This window comes from Megalobrama amblycephala, linkage group LG1, assembly GCF_018812025.1.
Source record: "Megalobrama amblycephala isolate DHTTF-2021 linkage group LG1, ASM1881202v1, whole genome shotgun sequence".
Taxonomy (NCBI): Eukaryota; Metazoa; Chordata; class Actinopteri; order Cypriniformes; family Xenocyprididae; genus Megalobrama; species Megalobrama amblycephala.
The window spans coordinates 28,088,059-28,115,842 of record NC_063044.1 but is presented as its reverse complement, the minus strand read 5'-3'; the positions used below and the strand labels follow the sequence as shown (position 1 = coordinate 28,115,842).

At 37.2% G+C, this 27,784-nt stretch overlaps 1 protein-coding gene across 1 annotated transcript; it reads left to right on the top strand.

Moving 5' to 3' along the window:
• LOC125266579 (ral guanine nucleotide dissociation stimulator-like 1) lies at positions 1 to 21,827 on the top strand. The gene is made up of 17 exons (XM_048187370.1): positions 1 to 993; positions 5,038 to 5,312; positions 8,822 to 8,866; positions 9,314 to 9,483; positions 9,606 to 9,748; positions 9,831 to 10,052; positions 10,398 to 10,501; positions 10,679 to 10,763; positions 11,634 to 11,705; positions 11,796 to 11,882; positions 13,623 to 13,655; positions 14,029 to 14,150; positions 15,734 to 15,826; positions 15,992 to 16,100; positions 16,945 to 17,232; positions 20,103 to 20,217; positions 20,359 to 21,827. The coding sequence occupies exons 1-17, from the start codon at positions 970 to 972 to the stop codon at positions 20,502 to 20,504; spliced, it is 2,133 nt and encodes a 710-aa protein (XP_048043327.1). The 5' UTR covers positions 1 to 969; the 3' UTR covers positions 20,505 to 21,827.
• Positions 21,828 to 27,784: the final 5,957 nt, after the last annotated feature.

The following is a 27,784-nucleotide window of genomic DNA, read 5'->3' as shown; positions in this document are numbered from 1 at the left end:
CCCTCGAGCGGTTCATTCTGATCTCGAGCCCTGGATAGAAGATAATTCAAATATAAGACTGACTGTCAGAGCCTTCATAATGTGGTTACAAATCAATGCGCAACAGTTGAATTAGTTTTATCTTCAACTAAGTAGCTACGTCTATATTGATATATAGACCTATAAGTACAAAAAAGGCAATTATTGAAAAAAAAAAAGAATAAATAGTGATCTTTATTTATAACACATGAATGAATGAATAGTCTAGTTATTGATTATTGATCGTTCTAGGTAGCCATAGTAACAGTTCGCTGATTTATTTAGGTTATTTATTTATTTATTTGGCGTTTCGCGTTTATTTCAGTATCAGACTCAAGGCTGACAAAACGTATACATTTGTAGATGTAGATGTTTTAAAAAAAAATATATATATATTTAAGGTAGTTTGCGGTGAGCTATAACAGAGCCATGGTCGCGCGAGAGGAAGCTCAACAGATATTCGCGCCTCGAAACTTTCAGTCAGAAATTCCCTCGACTCGACTTCGCATTATTTCGATTTAAAAATCGATTTAAAGAGAGTCAATTGCTTTCAGTCTTCAATATAATGGCAATGTTCGAGTTTTGTGTCGACTTCCTTCTTTAACACCTCCCACTTGATGATGCCCTTCTGAGCGCAGGTGAAGCGACACATTAGTGCGATCTGTCTGGCTCAAAGGAAGGATATTTTACCATCATGTGCTTTTAAGATAGACGTTTCTAAAGTTAGAGTGGATATAAGATATATATTTTATCTATGATAATCGCTTATTATTCAAAAAAGCTTATATGCAGCTGTATGATGCTATAAATAACGTTTTATGCAACTATAGAGATGGTTATTTCTTAGCGAATGCTTCTGTTTTCTATAGTGCATTTTTTTTTTTTTTTTTAACTTTTATGGTTATTTCATGAGGATGGAAAGGATTATATCGTAAAGGCATCCTCGTAGAAATGGGAAAATGGGAGCTGACAATGGTAAGACGATGAATGATTTATTTCTGATGTCTGTGGTTAATGAAAAGTACTTTACAGTCGCACATAATGTAACTGTGTTAGGAATCGAGGTGTGTGTGTTGAATGCAGTGTTGCTGTGCCCTGAATGCTCTTTAAATAGAGTAACAGATCGTGTTCAGAAAATGTGCTGTCCCAGCACCTGACAGATATACATCAGTGCTGACAGACGAGGCCGTTCAATGTGGGTCAGAGAGAGGGGCTCCATGTTACTGTGCTCAAATAAATGGTCATGAATCACAGAAATACAATAGGAGAGACCGGGGCAAGTTGTCACAAGGGCTGTATATCAGTTTGAATCAAATGTCCAATTACTGTACACATGTGTTTTTTTTTCTAGCGTTGGGTTTGAAATATCGAGTTCAAAACTGCATTATTTTTGTGACTATATTTTTGTTACCCTGTAAAACCGAGTAACCTATTTTGCAATTGATTTATTGCAATATCTGTCTGACAAAACAGTTTTATATTTTTACCCAGCATCTTTTTTTACTCTATCTATCTATCTATCTATCTATCTATCTATCTATCTATCTATCTATCTATCTATCTATCTATCTATCTATCTATCTATATTTAAATGCATAAATGTGTAACATATATTCATAACAAATAATAATGTCTACAGAAAAATGCAAAATAGTACCACGCTTAAAAATATAAATAATTCATGAAAACTTTTTTTTTTTCATTACTTTGACTCATTAAAATAATTTAACCAATTTCAACTTTATTTTTGAAGTTATGCGAGGTTCATCTTGTACGGAAGAGGATTAGGGCCAAGCAATAATAAAAAAATAAAACCATCTCGAGATTAAAGTTGTTAAATTTCGAGAAAAAACTCGTTAAATTTCGAGAAAAAAGTCGAAATAAAATGTTGAGAATAAAGTCATTAAATTACGAGAAAAAAGTTGTTAGATTATGAGAACAAAATCGTTAAATTATGAGAAAAAAGTCATTAAATTTCGAGAAAAAAAGTTGAGATAAAATGTTGAGAATAAACTCGTTAAATTATGAGAATAAAGTTGTTAAATTACAAGAACAAATTCGTTAAATTACGAATTTGTTCTCATAATTTAACAACTTTTTTCTCGTAATTTAATGACTTTATTCTCAACATTTTATTTCGACTTTTTTCTCGAAATTTAACAACTTTAATCTCGAGATGGTTTTGTTTTTTTATTATTGCTTGGCCCTAATCCTCTTCCGTAACCTTGTTTTTTTTTTAGGCCGGTTTAATATAAAAGTCAAAATTAATTGTACAGCAAAACTGATTATAATTTAAAATTAAATTACAAAATAATTAAATTAAATTTTATTTCTATTGCATTTGTCTTATTATGCTGTATAATTAGGTTATGATGTGCTGTTGGTTCTGAACTAACTGATCAACAACAGCCACCAGTTTGTGCCCAGCATTGTGTGTCATGTGCCTTTGTTTTGTCTGCTGTGAGATTTGGGCTGGTGAATGTTGGCAACAGACATTAAGCCAAAGTAAATGACCTAGTCAGCAGCAGTTCCAGTACAGCTTTTGTTGAATAGCTGGAAAAAAAAAAAATGCTTATGTGCCAGTGCTGCTTTACTGACAACAGACACTGCGCTGGAGTGTTTGTTGGGCGTCATATGAAAAAATTGTGATTTATGTCCAGAAAGTAGATGTTACTACTTTCCTTGTCCTTGAATAATAGCCAATTTCTCTTGTGTTTCCTGCTATCAAATGGCAAACTCCCATGACCTGGTGTGATCGAGTTAAAAAATGTCATGAATGTGTTTACAGTAACTATTAGCGTGCAGTTTAGACGAGATATAGAGCTGAAAGAGCAACCAGAATGGGACTGAAATAGGATTTTAAAAAGGTTTTAAAAAGGTTTAAAAATGCAAACAGGTATTGATTTTGAGAAGCAGAATCATTGTACATGTCATATTGTGCAGCTTTAATGATATGTTTTGTATAATGATATGTTTTGTGTCCCAGGTTGAAAATACAAAGTCCCAGGTGCATGTCCTTTGAACTGAAGCGCTTTGCCTCTTGAGCTGCGGACACAGGTTCTCATTAGCTGTAGGCTACAACTAATGAGAACCTGTGTAGTGTTTGTTCACTGGAATAAATCAAAAGACACTTAATTTTGCTTATTCAGGATAGACTCATGTTATATTCAGAGATGAAGATTAAAAAGCCCCTTCTTTAATACAAGGGTTTAAACTTTCCTGGCCATCCAGAACACCCTAACAACCATCTTGGCATCCACCTAGAACACCATAGCAACACCCTGGCAACTGACAACACAATAGCATCATGCTTGTGCATTTTTATACGCTCTTCAGGTAGCAACCACTCAGAAACGCACTAGAAACTGCATGGCAACACCCTGGCAACCCACAACACAATAGCATCCTGCTTGTGCATTTTTATACTCTCTTCACGTAGCAACCACTCAGAAACGCATTCGAAACTGCATGGCAACACCCTGGCAACCCACAACACAATAGCATCATGCTTGTGCATTTTTATACGCTCTTCAGGTAGCAACCACTCAGAAACGCATTCGAAACTGCATGGCAACACCCTGGCAACCCACAACACAATAGCATCCTGCTTGTGCATTTTTATACTCTCTTCACGTAGCAACCACTCAGAAACGCATTCGAAACTGCATGGCAACACCCTGGCAACCCACAACACAATAGCATCATGCTTGTGCATTTTTATACGCTCTTCAGGTAGCAACCACTCAGAAACGCATTCGAAACTGCATGGCAACACCCTGGCAACCCACAACACAATAGCATCCTGCTTGTGCATTTTTATACTCTCTTCACGTAGCAACCACTCAGAAACGCACTAGAAACTGCATGGCAACACCCTGGCAACCCACAACACAATAGCATCCTGCTTGTGCATTTTTATACGCTCTTCACGTAGCAACCACTCAGAAACGCATTCGAAACTGCATGGCAACACCCTGGCAACCCACAACACAATAGCATCATGCTTGTGCATTTTTATACGCTCTTCAGGTAGCAACCACTCAGAAACGCACTAGAAACTGCATGGCAACACCCTGGCAACCCACAACACAATAGCATCATGCTTGTGCATTTTTATACTCTCTTCACGTAGCAACCACTCAGAAACGCACTAGAAACTGCATAGCAACACCCTGGCAACCCACAACACAATAGCATCATGCTTGTGCATTTTCATACACTCTTCACATAGCAGCTTTGTATTTGAACAGTAGTCTCTTGTTTTGCTTGCTTGTGTTTTCACATCTTCAGCTCTCCTCTTGTTTATGCTTTTAACTCGTCGATAATGGGCTGTAATTGATAGTCTTACGTGTCATACCCGCTTCTAATAGTAGTTTACAGTCAACACATAACCTATACTCAGCAAGAGAAGTAATCCTGACTCAAAATCTCTCAGGTGTGCTGGTGTGGACTTGCCCTAATGTTATAGTGACATCAGCTGCTAGTCAGCCAAATGAAGCTTGTAATAATGACTCTTTGTCCTCATGTCTGTGGTTTGCAAATCCATGCTGCTTTTAGCTGACAGGTCAGTCACCAGTGTTGTTTTCCAAACAGTGCATTATGGCTAGGTTTTTTTGTGAAAAAGTGTGCATAGTATTTGATTTAGAATATGGCCCGCCCATATAGTTGCTATGTTATAGCTTATAGATTTCCATTTCAAATAAATTCTGTTCTTTTGAATTTTCTATTCATCAAAGAATCCACAAGTTTCCACAAAAATATGAAGCAGCACAATTGTTTTCAACATTGATGATAAATGTATTATTATTATCAGTGTTGAAAACAGTTGTGCTGTTTCATGCTGATAGACTCCTGCTTTCAAATGCTCCTTGCTGTGTTTATCTGTGCAAGCACTCGGTGACTCAAAACTGAATTTTCACTTTTTGTGTGAACGGTTCCTTAAAAAAAAGTGTGTGTATACTGTATATATAATATAAATACAAGGGTTATTAGTAATGTTTTTTTGTATCATTGGCAAAGGAGCCTGTTCAGGAGTGGGGCGAGGAGCATGAAGACGGGGCGGTGTTTGGGATCACCCTGCGCAGAGAGCCGGTCCAGCAGTCATCTGAGCCCACGGAGGCTTTCGTTCAGTACCGCACATGTAAAGTGCGCAGGTTAAAAGCGGCCACACTGGACAGACTGGTCTCTCACCTTCTGGACCCCTGCTGTCAGGAGCAAGACTACAGCAGGATACTGCTGTCAACGTATCGCACCTTTACCAGCTCCAACAAACTCATCGAGATGCTCTTCCAGAGGTGTGTGTTTATATGTGCATAATGGAAATATGTGTTTGCGATAACCTGCTGTATTTGGCTATCTGTGGTTTATGGGAATTGGATATCTCTTTGTCATTAGTTCATAAAGTACGTCATCACTGATCACTTCCTTGAACCCATGTACTACTTCTGTTCTCTGGGGGTTTATGGGTTAACATATTAACGTTCTTTGCGAGTTTGAAAAAACCCAGCATACATCAATTAGGCACTTTTTATGATATATTTCCTACTTTTAAATTGAACACATGGGTTGTAAAAGTCTGTTCAGACAGGCCTTTTTTTGTCTCTTGGTTACTTTTAACTCTTTCCCTGCCAGCATTATTTTAAAAAGTTGCCAGTCACTGCCAGCATTTTTGATCATTTTCACAAAACATTCATGGCTTCCAGAATATTTTGTTGCATGAATATCTGAACATGCGATAGATCAAAAGTAAGCCTCTGCTTTTAAACAAACAAAAAAGTGTTTTATTCTAGCTTCATTCATTCTTTTTCATCAACACAATGTGTGTAAGTTTCATAAAAAAAGCAACATTCTGAACAAAAAGCTGAGAGAATAGTGCCTCCCCAACCAATCTCCCCCACCTCCCCTGCTACAATGTGCACAAGAAATGCTTTTATCACTTGTTTCTGCTCATTTTTGGGGGGGGATTATGTACTCTTTCAGAGCCACCTACCATGTAACAGTGAAAACACGGAAAGCCGGAAAATTCTTTTAATGGTGGGGAAGTGTTGTGTCATAAATGACGGAAAATTCCATTAATGGTGGTGAAGCGTTGTCTCATAAATAAAGGATAATTCCATTAATGGTGGGGAAGCGTCCTCTCATAAATGACGGAAAATTCCATTAATGGTGGTGAAGCGTTGTCTCATAAATAAAGGATAATTCCATTAATGGTGGGGAAGCGTCCTCTCATAAATGAAGGAAAATTCCATTAATGGTGGGGAAGCATTGTCTCATAAATGAGGGAAAATTCTATTAATGGTGCGGAAGTGTTGTGTCATAAATGAAGGAAAATTCCATTAATGGTGCGGTAGCGTAGTGTCATAAATGAGGGAAAATTCCATTAATGGTGGGGAAGTGTTGTGTCATAAATGAAGGAAAATTCCATTAATGGTGCGGAAGTGTTGTGTCATAAATGAAGGAAAATTCTGTTAATGGCGGGGAAGCGTCTTCTCATAAATGAAGGAAAATTCCGTTAATGGTGGTGAAGCGTCCTCTCATAAATGAGGGAAAATTCTATTAATGGTGCGGAAGTGTTGTGTCATAAATGAAGGAAAATTCCATTAATGGTGCGGTAGCGTAGTGTCATAAATGAGGGAAAATTCCATTAATGGTGGGGAAGTGTTGTGTCATAAATGAAGGAAAATTCCATTAATGGTGCGGAAGTGTTGTGTCATAAATGAAGGAAAATTCCGTTAATGGTGGTGAAGCGTCCTCTCATAAATGAGGGAAAATTCTATTAATGGTGCGGAAGCATTGTCTCATAAATTAAGGAAAATTCCGTTAATGGCGGGGAAGCGTCTTCTCATAAATGAAGGAAAATTCCGTTAATGGCGGGGAAGCGTCTTCTCATAAATGAAGGAAAATTCCATTAATGGTGGGGAAGCGTCTCATAAATGAAGGAAAATTCCATTAATGGTGCGGTAGCGTAGTGTCATAAATGAGGGAAAATTCCATTAATGGTGGGGAAGTGTTGTGTCATAAATGAAGGAAAATTCCATTAATGGTGGGGAAGCGTCTCATAAATGAAGGAAAATTCCATTAATGGTGCGGTAGCGTAGTGTCATAAATGAGGGAAAATTCCATTAATGGTGGGGAAGTGTTGTGTCATAAATGAAGGAAAATTCCATTAATGGTGCGGAAGTGTTGTGTCATAAATGAAGGAAAATTCCGTTAATGGTGGTGAAGCGTCCTCTCATAAATGAGGGAAAATTCTATTAATGGTGCGGAAGCATTGTCTCATAAATTAAGGAAAATTCCGTTAATGGCGGGGAAGCGTCTTCTCATAAATGAAGGAAAATTCCGTTAATGGTGGGGAAGCGTCTCATAAATGAAGGAAAATTCCATTAATGGTGCGGAAGTGTTGTCTCATAAATGAGGGAAAATTCCATTAATGGTGCGGAAGCATTGTGTCATAAATTAAGGAAAATTCCATTAATGGCGGGGAAGCGTCTTCTCATAAATGAGGGAAAATTCTATTAATGGTGCGGAAGCATTGTCTCATAAATTAAGGAAAATTCCGTTAATGGCGGGGAAGCGTCTTCTCATAAATGAAGGAAAATTCCGTTAATGGCGGGGAAGCGTCTTCTCATAAATGAAGGATAATTCCATTAATGGTGGGGAAGCGTCCTCTCATAAATGAAGGAAAATTCCATTAATGGTGCGGAAGCATTGTCTCATAAATTAAGGAAAATTCCGTTAATGGCGGGGAAGCGTCTTCTCATAAATGAAGGATAATTCCATTAATGGTGGGGAAGCGTCCTCTCATAAATGAAGGAAAATTCTATTAATGGTGCGGAAGCATTGTCTCATAAATTAAGGAAAATTCCGTTAATGGCGGGGATGCGTCTTCTCATAAATGAAGGAAAATTCCGTTAATGGCGGGGAAGCGTCTTCTCATAAATGAAGGATAATTCCATTAATGGTGGGGAAGCGTCCTCTCATAAATGAAGGAAAATTCCATTAATGGTGCGGAAGTGTTGTCTCATAAATGAGGGAAAATTCCATTAATGGTGCGGAAGCATTGTGTCATAAATGACAGAAAATTCGGTTAATGGTGGGGAAGCATCCTCTCATAAATGAAGGAAAATTCCATTAATGATGGCGATGCGTCATCTCATGGAAAATTACTTGTCTCATAAAAGGTGGGGAAAGATTTAAAGTTTGAAAGACTCCAGACCAATGCAGTGTCCATATAAACCCCAAGTTTATTTTATAATTTCAACCACCCAGAATTCCCTAGCAACTGCATATCAACACCCTAACAACCAAATAGCAACCACCTAGCAACATTTTAACAACCACCCAGAACAACATAGCAAATGCCTAGCAATGCCCTAGCAACCACATAGCAATCCAGCTGTCTAGGAGCAATAAAACCTTTTGAGTGTTTAAAAAAACTTCCAAACTTTTGGAAAATTTCCATAGAGGCAAGGAAAAAACTAAATTCAAGATAAAGATCTCTGTCTTAAATCTTATGCAATTTTGCTTCTCTAGTAAATTCATCTTGTTTTAAGGATATTTAGATATTTTTTACTGTAAAACCAAACAAGTACTAATAGGTTATATGCAGTTTTGCATCAGTCTGTCAGTCATTCTTGAATGTGCAAAATGAAACGTTGTCTTTATAGCTACTGTCTGTTTCTGTTATAACACTGTTTTGTCAATAAGGTTTCATGACGAGACATCTCAAAGCACTACAGTATTGTTAATGTTTATATATAAATAATATTTGTAAAGAAGTATACCTTTTCATCTTTTCAAATAGGGAGAACTTTGCCTCTGCACTTGACAGCACCAATTATCCTAACAGGTAAAAATATATACGCTGACAATGAGATATTTGACACACTTTGTTATGTACAGCAGACCTTGATTAAATTATCAAAACATCTTTCTGGGTCAGGCTATCTGTTTATCCAACAAAAAGCAGATGGAGGAAGCATATTATTTTTTTAAATTATGTTTTGTGCAACTGTTTTGGTGGAGAAACTATATGCTGTATCTTTAAGTCAAGTAAAGTCACCTTTATTTATATAGTGCTTATACAGATTGTTCCACAGTGATAAACAGAAAAATAAACAAAAATCTATGATACAAAAAAATGCATTCTGCTGTAAAACAGTTTTAAAATACAATAGTGTCATTATTCAGATGAAGTCAGTTCAGTGTTGATTTAGTTCAGTTTCTTTTATACAATTTAGAAAATACAGCTTCAATATTTGATTTGTTTTCCCCCTCTTTCCTAATTCCCTCAAAGCTCTTTGTGGACTTTGCTTCAGATGTGGTTGGATGAGTACAGCGATGATTTCAGGGATCCTCCCATGCACTCTTCCCTGCGTCTCATGTGTTTACAGCTGAGAGGACGGCCTTCTCTCTCCCCCCTGGCTAAACACTATGAAGCTCTCCTGAAGAAATTCCAGACTGAAGGTCATTGTCGGATTTGTTGTGCACATCATTTTAAGCTTTTATTTATTGTTACAGGCTGGAAAATGTGTATGGATCAACATTTAGCCTCTTGAATATAGCGATTCTGTCTTTTGTACATCCAGATGTTGTGGCAGGTTGTCCAGTTGATCACATGGAAGAACCAGCCTTGAATAAGGAGGCAAAAGACTTTGAGTTAGAAAACCTTGCAGATTTCATGGATTTCTCCATCACAGATGTTGCAGAACAGCTCACTCGTATGGATACTGTGAGTGCCAGTGTTTCATTGCTTACTTCATTATGGTCATGTAAATGGTCTTCTTGTAATGTTGGTGTTCTTGTTGTTGTAGGACTTGTTCATGAAGGTGGTCCCTTTCCAATGTCTGGGCTGTGTGTGGTCTCAACGAGACAAGAAGGAGAACCTCTCACCCACTATTTGGGCCACCATCTCCCAGTTCAATGCAGTCACCAACTGGGTCATCACTTCTCTGCTTCGTCCCTCGTCTTCTGCTTCATCCTCCCCAACCACACAAAGAGCCAGAGTCATAGAAAAATGGGTGCGGGTTGCACAGGTAAGCCCTTTTTATAGGTGGATGGAGGTTTAGATGCTCTTCTGTGTTTCAAAGTCATTCATGCTATCCGTGTATGACTATTTAGTCTCTTTTTAAAGTGCCCATATTATGAGTAAACCAATCACAACAGACTGGGCCATCTGACCAATCAGAGCAGAGGAGACTCTCGGAAATGAGGGGTTTAGAAAGACTGAATCCTTTATCGAACCTTTTTAGACACATTGTAGGAGACCTTCAAAACAAAAGGGAACCTTTAAAATAGCATAATAGGCACTCTTTAAGATGCCTTCAAGGATCATATGAAGAAAAAATGTATTAAAGAAGGACTTTTTTTCTTTCATGCAGGGGTGCAGAGAGCTGAAGAACTTCTCCTCTCTTAAGGCCATTTTATCTGCTCTTCAGTCTAACCCCATCTACAGACTAAGGAAGACCTGGGCAGCTGTGAGCAGGTACAGATACACCCCACACAATATTGGCTTTTATGGTCACTATAGTCTCATATAGCTGGTTTTGATGTCTTATATAGTTTCTATCAACATGTACTAAGTAGAAAACCCCGAGCCAATGGTGGAAAGCATTATGGTTAAGCCATATATTATTATGAATCTGTGATTCTGTATTTCCAGAGAGGCCGTGTCTGTCTTTGAGAACCTGTGCAAAACGTTCCCAGATGAGAACTGTGTTCTGACTAGCCGAGAAATCTTTGTTGATGTAAGCTATGAATGTATATTAGTATTATTTATGGGCGATCATATTTATTTTACTATTATAGTATCGTATTTCGAATTAATATTTTAAATTTTTATTATTGTTTGATATGAGCTTTAATTTGTATATTTCCAGTTTTCATTTTAGTTTAAGTTTTAGAAATTTTGTCATTTTTTAAAAATTCATGCCATTGTATATTTGTCATTATATATTTTATATATTTTTCAACAATAACAACACTGGAAAATCTGGAAATTCTGAACTCTTGAAAAGACTGTTAGTGTTGATGTTTTTTATTTATTTATTTATTTATTTTTAAATCATTTAATCACAATAATTCAGTATACTTTGAATCGACCTTGAGTTTTATCCAGGTTTTTGAAGTCGCTTCTAGCAACATGTGAATTTAATTTAGTGTTCTTTGTAATTTCAAGTGGAACACATTTGATCTCATATTTGGAGCTCTTTTCTCTCTTAATCCACTTATGATATTATAAACTGAGACACAGGTGCTGTTTGTCTAAACTGACTTCTCTGTTCGAACAGAGAGTGCTGGGATTGTTGGAGCAATGATCTGATCTCAGAGTTCACATGAAAGCACTATTATTATTTCATTACTGATTAAGGAAATACCAGAGGCTCAACATTATAAATGCCTTCACTGTCACTTTTTATTAGTTTATTGCATCTTTGCTGGATAAAAGTATTCATTTATTTAAAAAAAAAATCTTACTGGCCCCAAAATTTAAAATGGTGGTACAATCAAATTATAAATTGACTATTTTACCCAGTATTTGTATGTGCTATGAACTTTTATGATTATGAGAGTGTCACATGTTAGCTTGACTACATGTTGTTTCTCATATATTGTAGGACGGAAGTCAAGATGACACGGATAACAATACCATAAATACATCCAAGAGATGTCCTCAAACAAGACAGATGGTAAAGATGACAGATGGCACACTTTTTTATATTTTATAAATAATGTTTTACAGTGATGCAGATGGTTAATAGGAGATTGATTTCTTCCAGAGCTCAGCTGGAGGAACAGTTCCATACCTGGGCACATACCTTACAGTGCTGACCATGCTGGACACTGCCCTACCAGACACTGTGGAGGTGAGGTCAGAATCATGTTATTTAGGAATAGTGGAGGACTTGCCTTTATTAGTGGTGCTCATACTATTACAGTTTTCTTCACCTAGCAACACCCCACCAACCATACCCCAGCAGAGAATGTGCTAAAACACTCAGAACACCCTAGCAGCCACATAATAGTGCACCAAAATCACACAGAACACCCTAGCAACTACCTTGCAGCCTCTCAGAAATGACCTAGTGACCATCCAGAGCACCATAGCAACAACCTAGCAACACCCAGAATACCCTAGCAAAGAATGTATATACTTTACTATACTATACTGTACTCTATATCATAGTAACCACATAATTGTGTGCTACCTTGCAGCCACTTAGAAATTCCCTAGTGACCATCCAGGACATCCTAGCAACACCATGGCAACAACCTAGCAATGCCCCAGCAACACTCAGAATACCCTTGCAGAGAATGTGATAAACACACACAGAACTACAACTACATTGCAGACACTCAGAAATGTTCCAGTGATTATCCGGAACACCCTAGCAATCACCTAGCAACACCCTAGCAACAGAATACTCTAGCCTAGAGTGTTAAAACACTCAGAACACCCTAGCAGTTACATAACTGTGCACTAAAATCACACAGAACACTCTAGCAATGACCTTTCAGACACTTTGAAATGTTGTAATAACCATCCAGAACAATCTAGCAACACCATAGCAACACCCAGAATACCCTAGCAAAGAATGTGTAAAAAACACTCAGAACATCATAGTAACCACATAATTGTGTGCTAAAATCACATAGCAAACCCTAGCAACTACCTTGTGGCCACTTAGTAATGTCATAGACCATCCTAAACACCCTAGCAACACCATAGGAACACCATAGCAACAATCTAGCAATGCCCTAGCAACACTCAGAATACCCTAGCAGAGAATGTGCCAGAATATCATAGTAATCACATAATTGTGTGCTACCTTGCAGCCACTTAGAAATGCCCTAGTGACCATCCAGGACACCCTAGCAACACCATGGCAACAACCTAGCAACACTCAGAATACCCTAGCAGAGAATGTGATAAAATCACACAGATTATAAATCATATTAACCACATAATTGTGTGCTAAAATCACATAGAACACCCTACCTAACTACCTTGAAGCAACTCAGTAATGTCATAGTGACCATCTTAAACACCCTAGCAACACCATAGCAATAATCTAGCAACAACTAGCAACACATTCACACATTCTCTGCTAGGGTATTCTCTGCTAGAATACCCTAGCAGAGAATGTGCTTAAAACACTCAGAACATCATAGTTGCCACATAATTAGGTCTATGTGGTAAAATCACCCAGAACACCCTAGCAACTACCTTGCAGCCACTTAGAAACATCCTAGTAACATCATAGCAACAACCTAGAATCACCCAAGCAACACTCAGAATAACAGAGAATGTGCTAAAAACCACTAAGAACGTCATAGTATCTGCATTACACTGTGCACAGAAATCATGCACAACACCCTAGCAATGCTCTAATGCCCAGCCTGAACACCCTAGCAACCACATAGCAACTATGTAACAACCATTTAAAACACCTTAGCAGACACCTAGCAATACCCTGATGTTTGCATAACTCACATTTCCTTTAGGAAATGTAAAAATGTCCTTTTCTTCTTAACAGTTTTGGTTTGACATGCAGAGTTATGCTATAATGTATCAGTTTGATTAATATTTACTGTATTATCAACAGGGTGGTCTCATAAATTTTGAAAAGAGGAGACGGGTGAGTCCTTCTGTTTGTTTATCTTCTTAACTGCCTAATTAAATGTACCCAAAGTTAGCAGTCTTTGCCAAGATCTTGTTGTCATAGATTTGGTAATGTCCTTACAGAGCCCATTGTGAATAGACATGAAGTCCTCATTAAAGCTTGGGTTTGACGTTGGCGTCGTAGATATAGACTTATGTTTAAAGAACACTTTCTTCTTCTGAAGGCAGGCTGATATTAATCTCATGACTGATTATTTGTGTGGGGTGTGTTATGTAACAGTCATGGTAACAGTCTTTGGCTTTGTTTATTCTGTTTGTCTTTAATCTCTTGCTCTGTGTTTTGTTGCTTTGCTCTTCATTTCTTGGGAATCACTCCCGCTGTTTTACAGGAGTATGAGATTTTAAGGCAGATCCGTCAGCTGCAGGCCTCGTGTTCTCAGTATGTTTTACCCCGTCATCCTCAGATCGCTGCCTGGCTGCAGAGTCAGAAACTGCTGTCAGATCAAGAGAGGTGAGACTCCAACACCTGAAGTCTCTGAACTGAGTCATGATAGATTTACAAAAGGGGTAAATGTGTATGTCAAAATAAATACTGTACTTTAGGTCCCTTTTTTTAATTTGAGGATATAAAATTTATATTAATCTCAATGTCATTTTATTTGTAAAGCACAACTAAAAACATGTAAATATTAAATATGAAAACTTTATTTAAAATAAATATAAATACTGTAATTTAATATATTAAATTAAAACTAAAAAACTAAAACAGAAACAAGAGCTAAGAAACAACAGCTTTAATTGTAATCCTAAATGAAAATAACAATACATTCTTTAAAAATAGGCCTAACAAAATAAAATAAAATAAAATAAAATAAAATAAAATAAAATAAAATAAATGTTTTTCAGCCTGAAGACCTTTTTGAAACCTTAAATATAGAACCTGAATTCTGGAAAAGTTTTGGCGTTTTTTAAATTTGAATAAAATGAAAACTAAAAGACTTTTTATTCACAATAGAACATAGATAACATAACAAATGTTTAAACTGAGAAATTTTACAATTTTATGCACAAAATGAGCTCATTTCAGATTTGATGCCTGCTACAGGTCTCAAAAAAGTTGGGACGGGGGCATGTTTACCATGTTCGTGGTCGTCTTTGACATATTCTTTGTTTAATGTTGCTCTAAAACCTTTATATACCTTTCAGCATTCATAGTGCCTTCCAAAACATGCAAGCTGCCCATACCGTATACACTTATGCACCCCATACCATCAGAGATGCTGGCTTTTGAACTGAATGCTGAAAACACGCTGGAAGGTGTCCCTCCTCTTTAGCCCAGAGGACACGGCATCCGTGATTTCCAACAAGAATGTCAAATTTGGACTCGTCTGACCATAGAACACTTTTCCACTTTGAAACAGGACACAACGGCACTTCTGGACCATGTTCACATATGGCTTCCTTTTTGCATGATAGAGCTTTAGTTGGCATCTGCAGATGGCACGCCGGATTGTGTTTACCGACAGTGGTTTGTGTTTAGCCGACAGTGGTTTCTGAAAGTATTCCTGGGCCCATTTAGTAATGTTATGGACACAATCATGCCGATGAGTGATGCAGAGTCGTCTGAGGGCCCGAAGACCACGGGTCTTTAAAGTATTCCACAATCTTTTTATGCACTCTTTCACAGCTCTGCCCATCTTTACTTCTGAGAGACTCTGCCTCTTTAAGACATCCCTTATATAGCTAATATAAATGATCAATTAACTTAATTAGTTGCTAGATGTTCTCCCAGCTAAATCTTTTCAAAATTTCTTGCTTTTTCAGACTCTTGTTGCCCCCGTGCCAACTTTTTTGAGACCTGTAGCAGGCATCAAATTTGAAATGAGCTCATTTTGTGCATAAAATTGTAAAATTTCTCAGTTTAAACATTTGTTATGTTATCTATGTTCTATTGTGAATAAAATATTGGCTCATGTGATTTTTCATTTTATTCAAATTTAAAAAAAACCTCCCAATTCGGGTTGTATATTCCCAGGTATGACATCACTTCCTTTTCTTATATCTTAAATATGCTTGTTGTGTCACTGTCTTCAGCTATGAACTTTCCAGACAGCTGGAGACTCCTCATGACACTTCTCCATCCAACAGCGGCTGGAGTCACCGAACTCTCTCCAAAAAGCTTTCATCGTGAGTATCAGGCCGGCTTAAACTCCATTTTAACATAATGTGGGGGCGCAGATAGGATTTCTTGAGTTTGCTGCAATTGTCCTCTCAGCTGCAACCTTTCATTAGCATAATAGATGGTACATCAGAGATAACGTGACATAACAAAGCAAGAATTTATGTTTACAGGCTCTTGTCAGGAAATGAGGGCTCCAGAAAGAACGCAGATCAGATCAGCGTGTCCTCATCAGGATCCAGCAGCTCTGAAATCGAGGAATCGGTGTCTTTTATACCACCGGTACTACATATAGAATTTTATATTTATTTAGAAACTTTTATTTAACACTTGTGTATTTAGATGCTAGTAGAGACATTAAATTATATGGTTATTAAATCACGTCAAAATATTTACCTCCTTAGCTTAATGATTAACTGTGCATTCCTGTTTAACTGTGCACTCACTGTTCACTTCTAAGGTCTTGACCGTCTTTCACATCATATCCTACCAATACTACAACTTTTGTCCTGGTCTTTAATGTGTTTGTGTCACAAACATGACCCAAGCACAGCGTTAGAGAAGCTTTCTTTGTGTCAGGAGTCATGCACTCTGTATCTTTGCACTATAATTAGGAACAGACGTCAGCACTCAAATGCTTAAAATTCTTGGAAATTTTTTTGTCTTAATCTCTTCCATGGCATCATTTGAAATTGCTAAGACCGGAAAATTCAGTTTCGACAAGTTCCACAAAATTTTGCATGCTCTTTTGCAACATTTTTTTTTTTTTTTTTTTTTTTTATGAGTTTGGCTACTTTCATTCAGGCTACATTTTATCAGGAATCAAACCCATGCTCTATTTTCTACACACTGATCTTTGTCTCTCATTTGCTTTCGTTCTTCTAACATAATAACATTACATGTCCATTCATTTGCATAGCTGGTCATTTATATTGATGTGATATTATTTTTCACTCATTATTATGACTGTACAGCTCTCTCCCTTACAAAGTGAAGTCACATGGTATTTTCGTCAAATCCATTTGTCACAGTTCTTAACTGTTTCACACTTGAAAGAGATTGTTATGGTGTCATATGATGTTGGCTTGTTGAAACTGCCTCTAAATGTGACTCCTTTCATCTCTAGTCTCTTTCTAGTTGCGGTCAGAACACGTCCGAGGCTTTTCCCTCATCTTCCTCTCCTGATTCCTCCACCATGTCTAGTTCATCCTCCAGCTCTCAGCAGGACCTCAATCTTAATCCATCTTCCTCCTCCTCATCTTCAGCGTCAGCTGACCCTCACCTGGTTTCCTGCCATAAGCGCTCAGTCTCCATGACCTCCCTGCCCTTCTACAACAGACAGGTGGATGACTCCTGCATCATCAGGGTCAGCGTGGAGTTCTGCAACAATGGCAACATGTACAAGAGCATACTGGTAAGTTCTTGCCCAGGGACAGTGTTTTAAGACTATTTTATATCAGTAACTAGAGATATTGTACAGTTATTTCTGGCATGGGAGGTGGGCATTGTAACAAGGACGCTAAAGATGGCAGCCTCTTGAGGCCAGGGGAGTGAGATTTTCTCATACTAGCTGGTAGGCCTGCACGATATATTGTTTTAGCATCAATAATGCAATGTGCGCCACCACAATAGTCACATTGCAGGATGTGCGATGTCTAGTATAGGGATCGTTAATCCATATGGACCAGACACCACCATCATGTGTTTTATCAGTGAATCATGGTCAGTGTTTTGTTTTATGCAGTGCTTTGCTGGGGATGTAGTATCACTGTTGATGATAAAAATAGGATTAATAAATTGATTAGAAAGGCTGGATCGGTTATTGGGCTTAATCCTGATTCACTTGAGGTAATTGTGGAAAAGAGAACATGGGCAAAATTAAAAATGATTTTGTCTTACAAAGGTCATTCACTACACTGTATTTTTAGTGGACTTAAAAGTTCATTTAGTGGAAGATTAGTGATGCCTAAGTGCTCTACAGAGCGATTTAGAAGGTCTTTTATTCCTGCTGCAGTTGTGTAATGGCTATTTGTGTTGTTTGTTTTGTGTAATGTTAGCAAATGAGTTTCCCCTTACAGGGATTAATAAAGTTTTCTAATCTAATCAAATCGAATCAAAATGTATGCAATTCTCAGAATAATTGCAAAGTTTGACCATCATACAATTAAAGTTTGTCATTGGAACATATTTTAGGTATTGTGGTTTAAACCATTTTAAACCATTTGAGCGCACATAGATGCGAAAGAGAACTCAGTTCTGAACATGCAGCTGTTTTCTGTGCACGTGCACACACACACACACACACACACACACACAGACTTTTCATATCATAATTGACTTTTTATGTCATATTATTACAAGTATTATTGTAAATGCTGTTGCTTATGACTTAGGTGGACAAAATAATTGAGAATTAAAAAAAACGGATGTGTAACAGTATTTTGGATCTACACATTCGGTCTTAAAGTGACAGCAGCATAATATTCCTGCTGCAAAAGACAAAGAGAAAAAAAAAATCACTTTTGTAGTTTTGACAAAGATTAATTGTTTAATTTATACAGTGAAGACTATGCAGTGTTATTTTACATTTGATTACTCAACTTCTGTACCTGAATACTGTTAGACTTACCTGGAAAATATAAAGCACTATTTATTTCAGTTGTATCTTTGTTTTATTACATTTATCTATACTTGTAATTTGTTCATTATTTTCTATGCCGATTCAAACACCTGCAAAATCACCCCAATGATTCTAGAGTGATTAATTCTTTCCAAATAGAGCTATTCAAGTCATCTGGTGATGTTTTTTTCATATTGTAATGTCAGTTTTTTCCAATATTGTGCAGCTCAACTAGCTGGCCTTTGTTTCACTCCCCCCCAAACCTCACTCCCATCCGGGTCATGGCACCAACGTAACTCCACTGGTACTTCTCACACCATTTTGAGTGGGATTCGAACTCAAGGTGTACTGCCGACTGACGCTAGATATATATATATAGCTTTTAAGTTTTTCATCTAGAGCCTATAAAAGATTCATGACGTTTAAAATTGTGCCTTGCACCACTTAAACAGCAATTTGCAATTAGACTATTAAAATGGAAGTAATCTGTCATAGAGATTACTTTTAACTCTGCAACTAATGCGCTACCACAAAACAATGATGAAATGTTCAAGATACTCATCTTAATTTGTATTAATTACAAAGAGCCTAAAAGAATGCATTGAATGTTATATATAGGTGCAATTTAGCATCTCCTATATTTAGGACCTAATCATCATCATCATCATCATCATCAATCAAGTGTTTGGAATACACTGTTTGTGTTTGTGAATACACGGGCGATACCAACAACAGACGTCTAACCAATCAGCATTAGGGGGCGTATGACGGTCGAGGAGAGAGAATGGGCAAGAGGGAGATTTGAAAATAATAATTAAAAAAACTGCAGAACGAGAAATGGACACAATACAAAACAGCTCAAAAGAATATCACTGGAATGAAGGTTTATGACTGGGCAAGCACTTTAGGACCAGGTTATATTAGAAAAGCTTTCCAGCACTGGAGAGAGCTAAGTGGGAAGGCCTGAAAACAGACACAGAGGCTACTTTGATCCCACTACTCATAAAAGTAACACTGGGTTTTGATTGTCTGGAGCTGCTTTGCTGTTTGCGACTAACAACGAACACTTTGTATTTACTCTTGTGTACTATATGTTAATTTTTTGTGCTTCCCTGTCATTCGTTCATCAACTGCGCTTTATTTTTCGTGAAGCATTTTGTTGCGCGTCAGCTGTGATAAACACATTCACTCGCATTGCGAGTGTAACAGTGGCCAGATAGTGAGAGTTGTGCAAGTAAACCACTGCTCACTGACAACTGCTAGACAATGTGGTGTTTAGTGTCAATGATAGTGCATTCGCCTCACATGCCAGCAGCAGAGAGGCCGGGGTTTGAGACAGACTCGGAGCAGGGTGGTTAGGATTGGAGTGTGAGTTTTGGAGGCGGAGCAATGAAGAGAGGGGTGGGTTTGTTTGGGTTCATTTCAAATATCAATAATGTCCAACAGCGTTATTCAAATACTACTTTCAGCACCTTTAAATATAAATATAATTACTGTTATGAATTCAATAAAGTTCTCTTCTGCTGGATATCAACTACTAAAGATTGTGGAAGATTGCAGTTCTTTTATTTCTCAAAGTGTTCTGTAAATATTTAGCAGGAACTGGAATGAATTCTGTTCTTTCACAACTGGCTTGTATGTTTTTTTTATGATCTCTTGTGCAGTTGACCAGTCAGGATAAGACAGCCCAGGTGATCCAGAGAGCTCTGCAAAAACACAACCTGGAGGATGTTAGTGAGCAGGATTTCACCCTTGTACAAGTCCTGGCCCAAGGCAGAGGTACTGAGAACTGGTTTAAATAAATTACGTTTGTCATTATTAAAACTTTTGAATCCCACTATCTGTACCATATAAAAACTATAAATTGAATGGTTTTTGAATGTGCAATACTTATCATTCGTATGCATGTTTTTGTTATAGAGTTGCATATTCCCGAAAAGGCCAACGTATTTTACGCTATGTCTACATCAGCCAACTATGACTTTGTTCTACGGCGATGCCCAAAAGGCCAACGGAAACAACTCATACGCTCAGTTTCACTGTCATCAGGACGAGCAACGAAATAACAGAGGATTCAGCCATGATTTCCAGAGGATTCATATTTCCTGCGCAATCAGTTGCTGAAAACCGTCAAGGCGCAAGTCATTCAGACACAATTGGAAATGTGTGAGATTGAAAACAAGTCATTTAAAGAAAATAAAAGACTATTTCTGGTCCACATTTCACCTTGGGAGGTGATGAAAACTCCATGAATTGCCGTTCGCAAGCTATTTTACTTCAATAATGTGATGTATTTCTGGTTGAAACAGGATTTGGTTTATTTCTGGTTTATCCATTCATTTAATTAGATTGTGAAAGGTTAAAATATGAGGGTTTAGTGACATTATTACATTTTGATGAATTAATAATAATTGAATTAAGAACATTCGCACTTAGTTTTATACGTAACCCCACTGAACCTTTTTTTCCAAGAGTGTATTTATAAATCGTGTCAATTATGGTTTGCAATGGAAAGGCAAGTATAACAGGTTCAGTTTCATGAACTTGTTTTAAGTGTCAAGAGCCATACCAAATATTGCACCTTCTTGAATTCCTCACATTCATTACAGTGATAATGGGATAAAGCAATGTTTTTCAATGACCTTCAGCTCTCATTCTCTGCCTGTCATGAGACAGTCTAACCTGATCCACTGTATGATAATGCACTAATTTGGAATTGAAGCTCAATCGGATACCTAGAGGCCTGGAATGAGACTTTTATAAAGGTCAACATCTACACAGACTGCTTGAGGTTAATACATCATGAGTTCACAGTGTTCCTTCTGATTAAACCATAATGATGCAGGAAGACGAGCCACTCCGACAGGTGCAGTGGCATTCCTGAGACGCTTTCATACTTTTGTCCACTGTTACATGTGATTTCCTTCACACGTTGTTTGATTTTTCTGCATTACTGAATATGCAGTTGATATTTTGACACCACTGTCTTATATATATCCTCCTTTATCTGCACAGAATTCAGTAACTTGACTCTTACAAGCAGTTTGTACTTTTACAAGCTGTTGCAGAGTAAAATTAAGATAAATTATTTTATCACTCTAAGATATTTTAAATGTAGATATTTTAGTAGCTACTACAATATTTATGTTGGTTTATGTTGTAAATTTTAGATATAATGTAATGTACATTATGACTTGGTAGTTATTTGAATAATTTCAGTGTTTCATTTATTATTTTATTTTATTTTTTCCACTCAATGTATTCCGAACCCTGCAACATTTCACTGATGGACTTGAAGCATTTGTGTCTGAAAAATGTAAAAACCATGTAAAACACAATCTACATGCTGATCTGAGACGAAAGATGGTAATGCACAGATTGAAGTGGATTTGCTGTTGTGTGAAGAGAGGCATTGTGAAAATTAGCTGGTAGAAAATGCTTACAAAGACTGAATATAGGCTACCCTAAAGGTCACTGACACAAGCAAGAAGCATTTGCACATGCACCTGACAGGCACCTAAACAGCCTTATATTGAGCTATAATTTACAAATCTTAAAGCACCTGTTCAGTTTTGTATCCAGTTTTACATTTTGAAGACCTGACCATATGGCATGGGGATATCAGTATCCGGAGCATGTCACATGGAGAAATCAATAAAGAAAATCTGAAAAAAATGACTGTAGAAGGAGTCTGTGGCACAAGCTTTGGCCTATGATAGCAGAAACCTGAAAGTGTTGGACTGTGTAGGAAGCCCAGTTATTCTGACCCTGTTGTGCTGAATTAAATATTTTATTCTATTCTGATTTCTCATTCCTAGACTAATACTTATCCATTTTTCACGTCCCAAACCAATAGGGGTCAAGTTTCTGCCAGTTAGCATGCTAGCCCTACTAGATTTATACCCAAATATAATTTATATATATATATCAGTTATCACTTATATGTTTCACATTATAAGTTGACATATAGAATTATAGCACTTTTTTATTCAAAGCTGTTCCACTAGGGGGTTAGTTCACCCAAAAATGAAAATTCTGTCATTTATTACTCACCCTCATGTCGTTCTAGACCTGTATAACCTTCGTTCATCTTCACAACACAAATTAAGTTATTGTTGATGAAATACGATGGCTCAGTGAGGCCTCTGTTGAGAGCAAAGCTACTGAACCTCTCAAAATCCATAAAGGTACTAAAAACATATTTAAAACAGTTCATGTGAGTACAGTGGTTCTACCTTAATATTATAAAGTGACAAGAATATTTTTTGTGATGCAAAAAAAAAAAAAAAAGAATTTTCAACAATATCTCGTGATGGCCGATTTCAGAACACTGCTTCATGAAGCTTCTGAGCTTGCGATTCTTTTTCGAATCAGTGATTCGGATCTCCTATCAAATGGCTAAACTGCTGAAATCACGTGACTTTGGCGCTCCGATCCACTGATTTTATTATAAAAAGTCATAATTATGTGCCAAAAGAAAATAGCTTAATGAGATAAAGTTGAAATTATGACATAGCTTATTGTGAGATAAACTGCATGAAAAGTCAAATTTTCATATAATAATTGACTTTTTATGTCATACTTATAACTTCTTATCTTATCTAGAATTTCGACTTTTATGTCAATTTCGACTTTATCTCATCATTGTGACTTAACCAAAGCATTATTTTTTTTACATGTGGCGGGAAAGGAAGGAAGCTTCGGAGCACAGATGAATCAGTGTATCGAATCTGGAGCGCCAAAGTCACGTGATTTCAGCCGTTGGCAGTTTGACACGCGATCCGAATCATGATTCGACACAAAAGATTTGTAACACTCCGAAGCTTCCTGAAGCAGTGTTTTGAAATCGGCCATCACTAAATAAGTAGTTATTTTGGTTTTGTGGCGCACCAAAAATATTCTCACCGCTTTATAATATTAATATCGAACCACTGTACTCACATGAACTGATTTAAATATGTTTTTAGTACATTAATGGATCTTGAGAGAGGAAATGTCATTGCTCCCTATGGAGGCCTCACTGAGCCATCGGATTTCAACTAAAATATCTTAATTTGTGTTCCGAAGATTAATGAAGGTCTTACGGGTGTGGAACGACATGGTGAGTAATAAATGACAGAATTTTTGGGTGAACTAACTCTTTAAAGTGAATGATGGATGCAGGACGACATTAGGCTTTTCATGGTTAAAGTGCCAAAGACTCATGTAAGTTGTAAACGAAATTTTTTACTGCTTACAAACTTAGTTTTTAAGAACCGTTCAAATGATATTTATTTGTATTAACAAGCTGTCAGGTCAAATAAAGACAGTGGAGGAGGATGGAAATAAGGCAGGATTGAGTGGTGATATGGAGGTGAGTGTTGGATGTTTTCATAATCCTGAACAAGGATAGTTAGACAAAACCCAGAAAAATCAAAAAATTCAAGAGTGGGACTAAAAAGTCATGGAGAATTTATGTACTCAAAATAACGTGCTATGTTTGGTGCTAAAGTATTTCACTTGGCTAGAAAAGTCTTACATTTGCAGCGACTCTTTTTGCAGTTACATCATCACGCCTGTAGGTGGCGACATGTGACTGTCTTTGAGCAAGTCAGCATCAGAATGCAACTATTTATTTAGAAACAGTAAGAACTCTGAAAATGTTCATTTATGGTGGTATCGAAACGTTGACATCAAACAACAGCATAAATATAAAAAGGAACACAAACAAAAAATATAAGCGGATAGTTGAAACCATCAAAGGCAGACTGGAGTGGAAAGTAAATTAAATGACGTATTTTGGCCACTAGATGGTAGAAAAAGCACAACCTTATAAGAACAAGTCAAGTTATGTGAAATGTTTGTGATCTAGGTTGCTCTCTATGTTGGACGTGTGGATATTTGATGCTCATTTTGTATTGAAATAATGTCTTGTCCTCAACAGTCAGTGAAGTTTAGCAGAAGCGAGGAGAACGTATTCAAACCAAACAAAGAATGTCAAAGAGTCCAAGACAAAGATATACTGTAGAGAACAGAGCTGCATTCCAACATGTTCGGTGTGTCTTGGTGGAAAAGCCTGACTCACTCATTCTGGCAGGTCTGTGGAGTTTTCAGTCCAGGCCCTGCGCCAGACAAGAGTCGGTCCTGAGTCAGTGTAACATGCCCAGCCCAGACAGGCCCTCAGTGGGCCGCAGCGTGGGAGCAGACAGGAGCACCCCACGATTAATCAGACACAGCCGCCTGACAGTTTTACTGTGTCTACACTGAAAGTGAGCAGCGTGACACAACTAGAATGATGAAATCGAGCTTTACAGTGTCTAGCTTTAATGCGCCGCAGTGTAGATGGGACGTAGATGGGTAAAGTTACAATTTAAACAGATTATTTTGATTGTCACTACTGATGTGTCATTTCATCTAAACTTTCGCTTTAACAAAAGCCGTTGTAAATAACCCAGCAGTCGAAGGATGTGGTACACTACTTTTCAATAGTATTGGGGTCAGAAAGAAGTCTCTTCTGCTCACCAAGGCTGCATTTATTTGATCCAAGAAAAAAAAACAGTAAAGCTGTAGTATTATAAAGTATATGTAGTATTATTACAGTCAATTACAAAAAATTACTTTTGAGTAGAGTAGAGTTGAGTAGAGTACTGAATTACTTTTCAGTAGAGTATTAAGGATTTTGGGAGGGCCAAATGTAATTATTTGTCTTATGTTTGTCATATTTATCATTTGCATGCATTTAGAATAGAAGGGATTGACTTTATTATAATCCACAAACTCATTACTGGAATTGTCCGGAAAGAGCCGTAAGAAAACAGCCATATAAAACGGCAAAATATTACAAGGTTTTATGGTGCTGGTAAAAATGTTTTCATTTTGACTTTATCGTTTTACTGATCTACAGCTTTGATAGAATGTCATATATTAATCTCAAAGTGAATCACACGACTATTCCTGTAATCTATGATTAGTTTTTCTTACCTGACACACACTTTCTATTTTGAGAAAGTAATTGCTGTTCATAATGAAGCTCGTGCAGATACAAACACGGGGATGCATGAAGGTGTTTAAGGAAGTGTACGAGCAAACTCACACATTTACTGATGAGGTTACGCATAAACACACCTACATTTGTCATTACATATTTTTGTCCCCCATCATTTAACAGGAACTCATACATGAACATGCAAGAGGATATAGAGAGTCAAAGCAGAACATTCAAGAGAATGGGCTGAATCACAGGGTGAGTGTCATGAAAAATAATTCCCATGCAGGAACAACCTTGACACGCACACACACACACACACACACACACACACACACACACACACACACACACACACACACACACACACACACACACACACACACACACACACAGTCTGCATGTGCACTTACTCTGACAGTATCACAGCTCACAATCAAAAGGCCTAAACAGAAAAACTTATTGTTTCAAACATATGCAAGTCTGATCCATACACCCTCAACGCTGTAAATATTTTCTCAATGTGTCCCATTACAGTCATAAGTAAAGCAGTTGACCTACATTAAATCCTGACCCCTAATCAGTGCATAGCCAATACTGCTGTAGTGTGTCAGAGCATGTGTAACATATAAGCCATTAAAGGCACAATATGTAAGATATTTGCATTAAAATATCCAAAAACCACTAGAACAATGTTATATATACTGTTGACTTTTGTACTTAAATTATCCCAAATGTTTCCAAGAATGTTTAAATCCAGAGAAATAAGCAATTTTAACCAGGACACGGAACGTGTCTGTGCGTCACCTATCAATGACATCATACCCGCGTTATTCACGATTTCTAGTTTTATTTTGTAGAAAACATGTTTGGTTTTACATTTATAGACAGAAAAATAATTATTGTTATATAGCTCAACACAGTAAGTCTTGTATAAATCTTGTTTTCCACGACTGCATGTTTTTACCATGACTCAGAGAAAAAAAACACTATTTTGTGAAGCAGCTAATATAGCATAATCAGATGCAGCTTTATTTTTAGCAAAGACTATAGAATAATACAAGGCGCGTCACTCGTATTATTTTGAATGTGGGAAAGTGCAACGCGCAATATGGCGGAATACGTCCCGCCTTCTAAATAATAGCCAATCGCTGACTGGTAAAGTCATCGCGTCACTGCAGCATCTGTTAGAAGCTCCGGTTCCTATAGAAACAGTCAGACGCACGCCTCCGAAATGAGACACAAGCATTTTAGGACTGCGCATTAGCTTGATCCAGCCTGAAAAATATAGTTTTTGTCATGATTCAAGCATTTAGAAACTAAATTTATCAGACAGTTGTTGTCAGATTTCATTGGTGATTTAAATTATTAAATTTAATCGAAAGCTTGGCAAACAGCTTTGGAGAATTTGATGTTTCTCCATTCAAAGAGATAGGAGCTGCACTTGAATGCCCGAGAGGCGTTTCAAAGATGGCCACCGAGTGAAATGACTTGTCTTAATGATTTTTAGTAACAGTAATACAGCATTTTCTCTGTCATACAATATGTTTTTAAAATTAATTAAGAGTCCTATCCCAATTCTTTTCCACTGACTGTGAGGTGAAGACGACATCTCCCAGGATTCTGCACTCAAACTTGGCGTCATCAAGCTACGCCTTTGTTTTGAATTGGTGACCTCTAGTGGTGAAACTTTACATATTGTTCTTTCACGACATCTCAGATCATTATCTAGTCTCGTGTATACTACATTTAGTCAAGGCGGCTAAACTGCCTCCCTGCCATAAATATGGTAGAACCATCACTTCTACCACTAAAGATCGCTTTATAAATAATCCTCCTGATCAGTTTCATCACCTTAGCCTATCAGAGAGCTTAGAAGACCTCGATGTTGCAACAGAAACTATTGCCTCTGTCTTTTCCAGCACATTAGACTCAGTTACTCCTTTGTGTTTAAAAAAGATTAAGGAAATTAATCCAATGCCATGGTACAATGAGCACACTCGGGCCCTAAAGGTAGCAGCCAGAAAAATGGAGCGCAGCTGAAAGAGAACAAAACTAGAAGTATTTTGCATTTTGTGGAGAGAGAGAATGATTGAGTACAAAATGGCCTTAAAAACTACTAGATCTGCCTATTTTTTTTAAACTTTTAGAAGAAAATAAGCACAACCCTAGGTATGTATTTGATACAGTGGCTAAATTAACAAGAAATAAAGCTTCAACTTCTAATGTTTCCAAAGAGCACAGCAGTAATTACTTTATGAACTTCTTTACTTGCAAGATCGATAATATTAGAGAGAAAATTATAACCATGTAACCGTCTACTACAGTATCGTGTCAGACAGTGCACTGTAGTGTCCCTGAGGAAAAATTCAATTAATTTAC

Coding starts and splice junctions, on each gene's coding strand:
- LOC125266579 (XM_048187370.1), top strand. CDS start 970: ATGGGAAAATGGGAGCTGACAATG. Junction 5,313..8,821: donor ATCGAGATGCTCTTCCAGAG/GTGTGTGTTTAT, acceptor CTTTTCAAATAG/GGAGAACTTTGCCTCTGCAC. Junction 9,484..9,605: donor GAAGAAATTCCAGACTGAAG/GTCATTGTCGGA, acceptor TTGTACATCCAG/ATGTTGTGGCAGGTTGTCCA.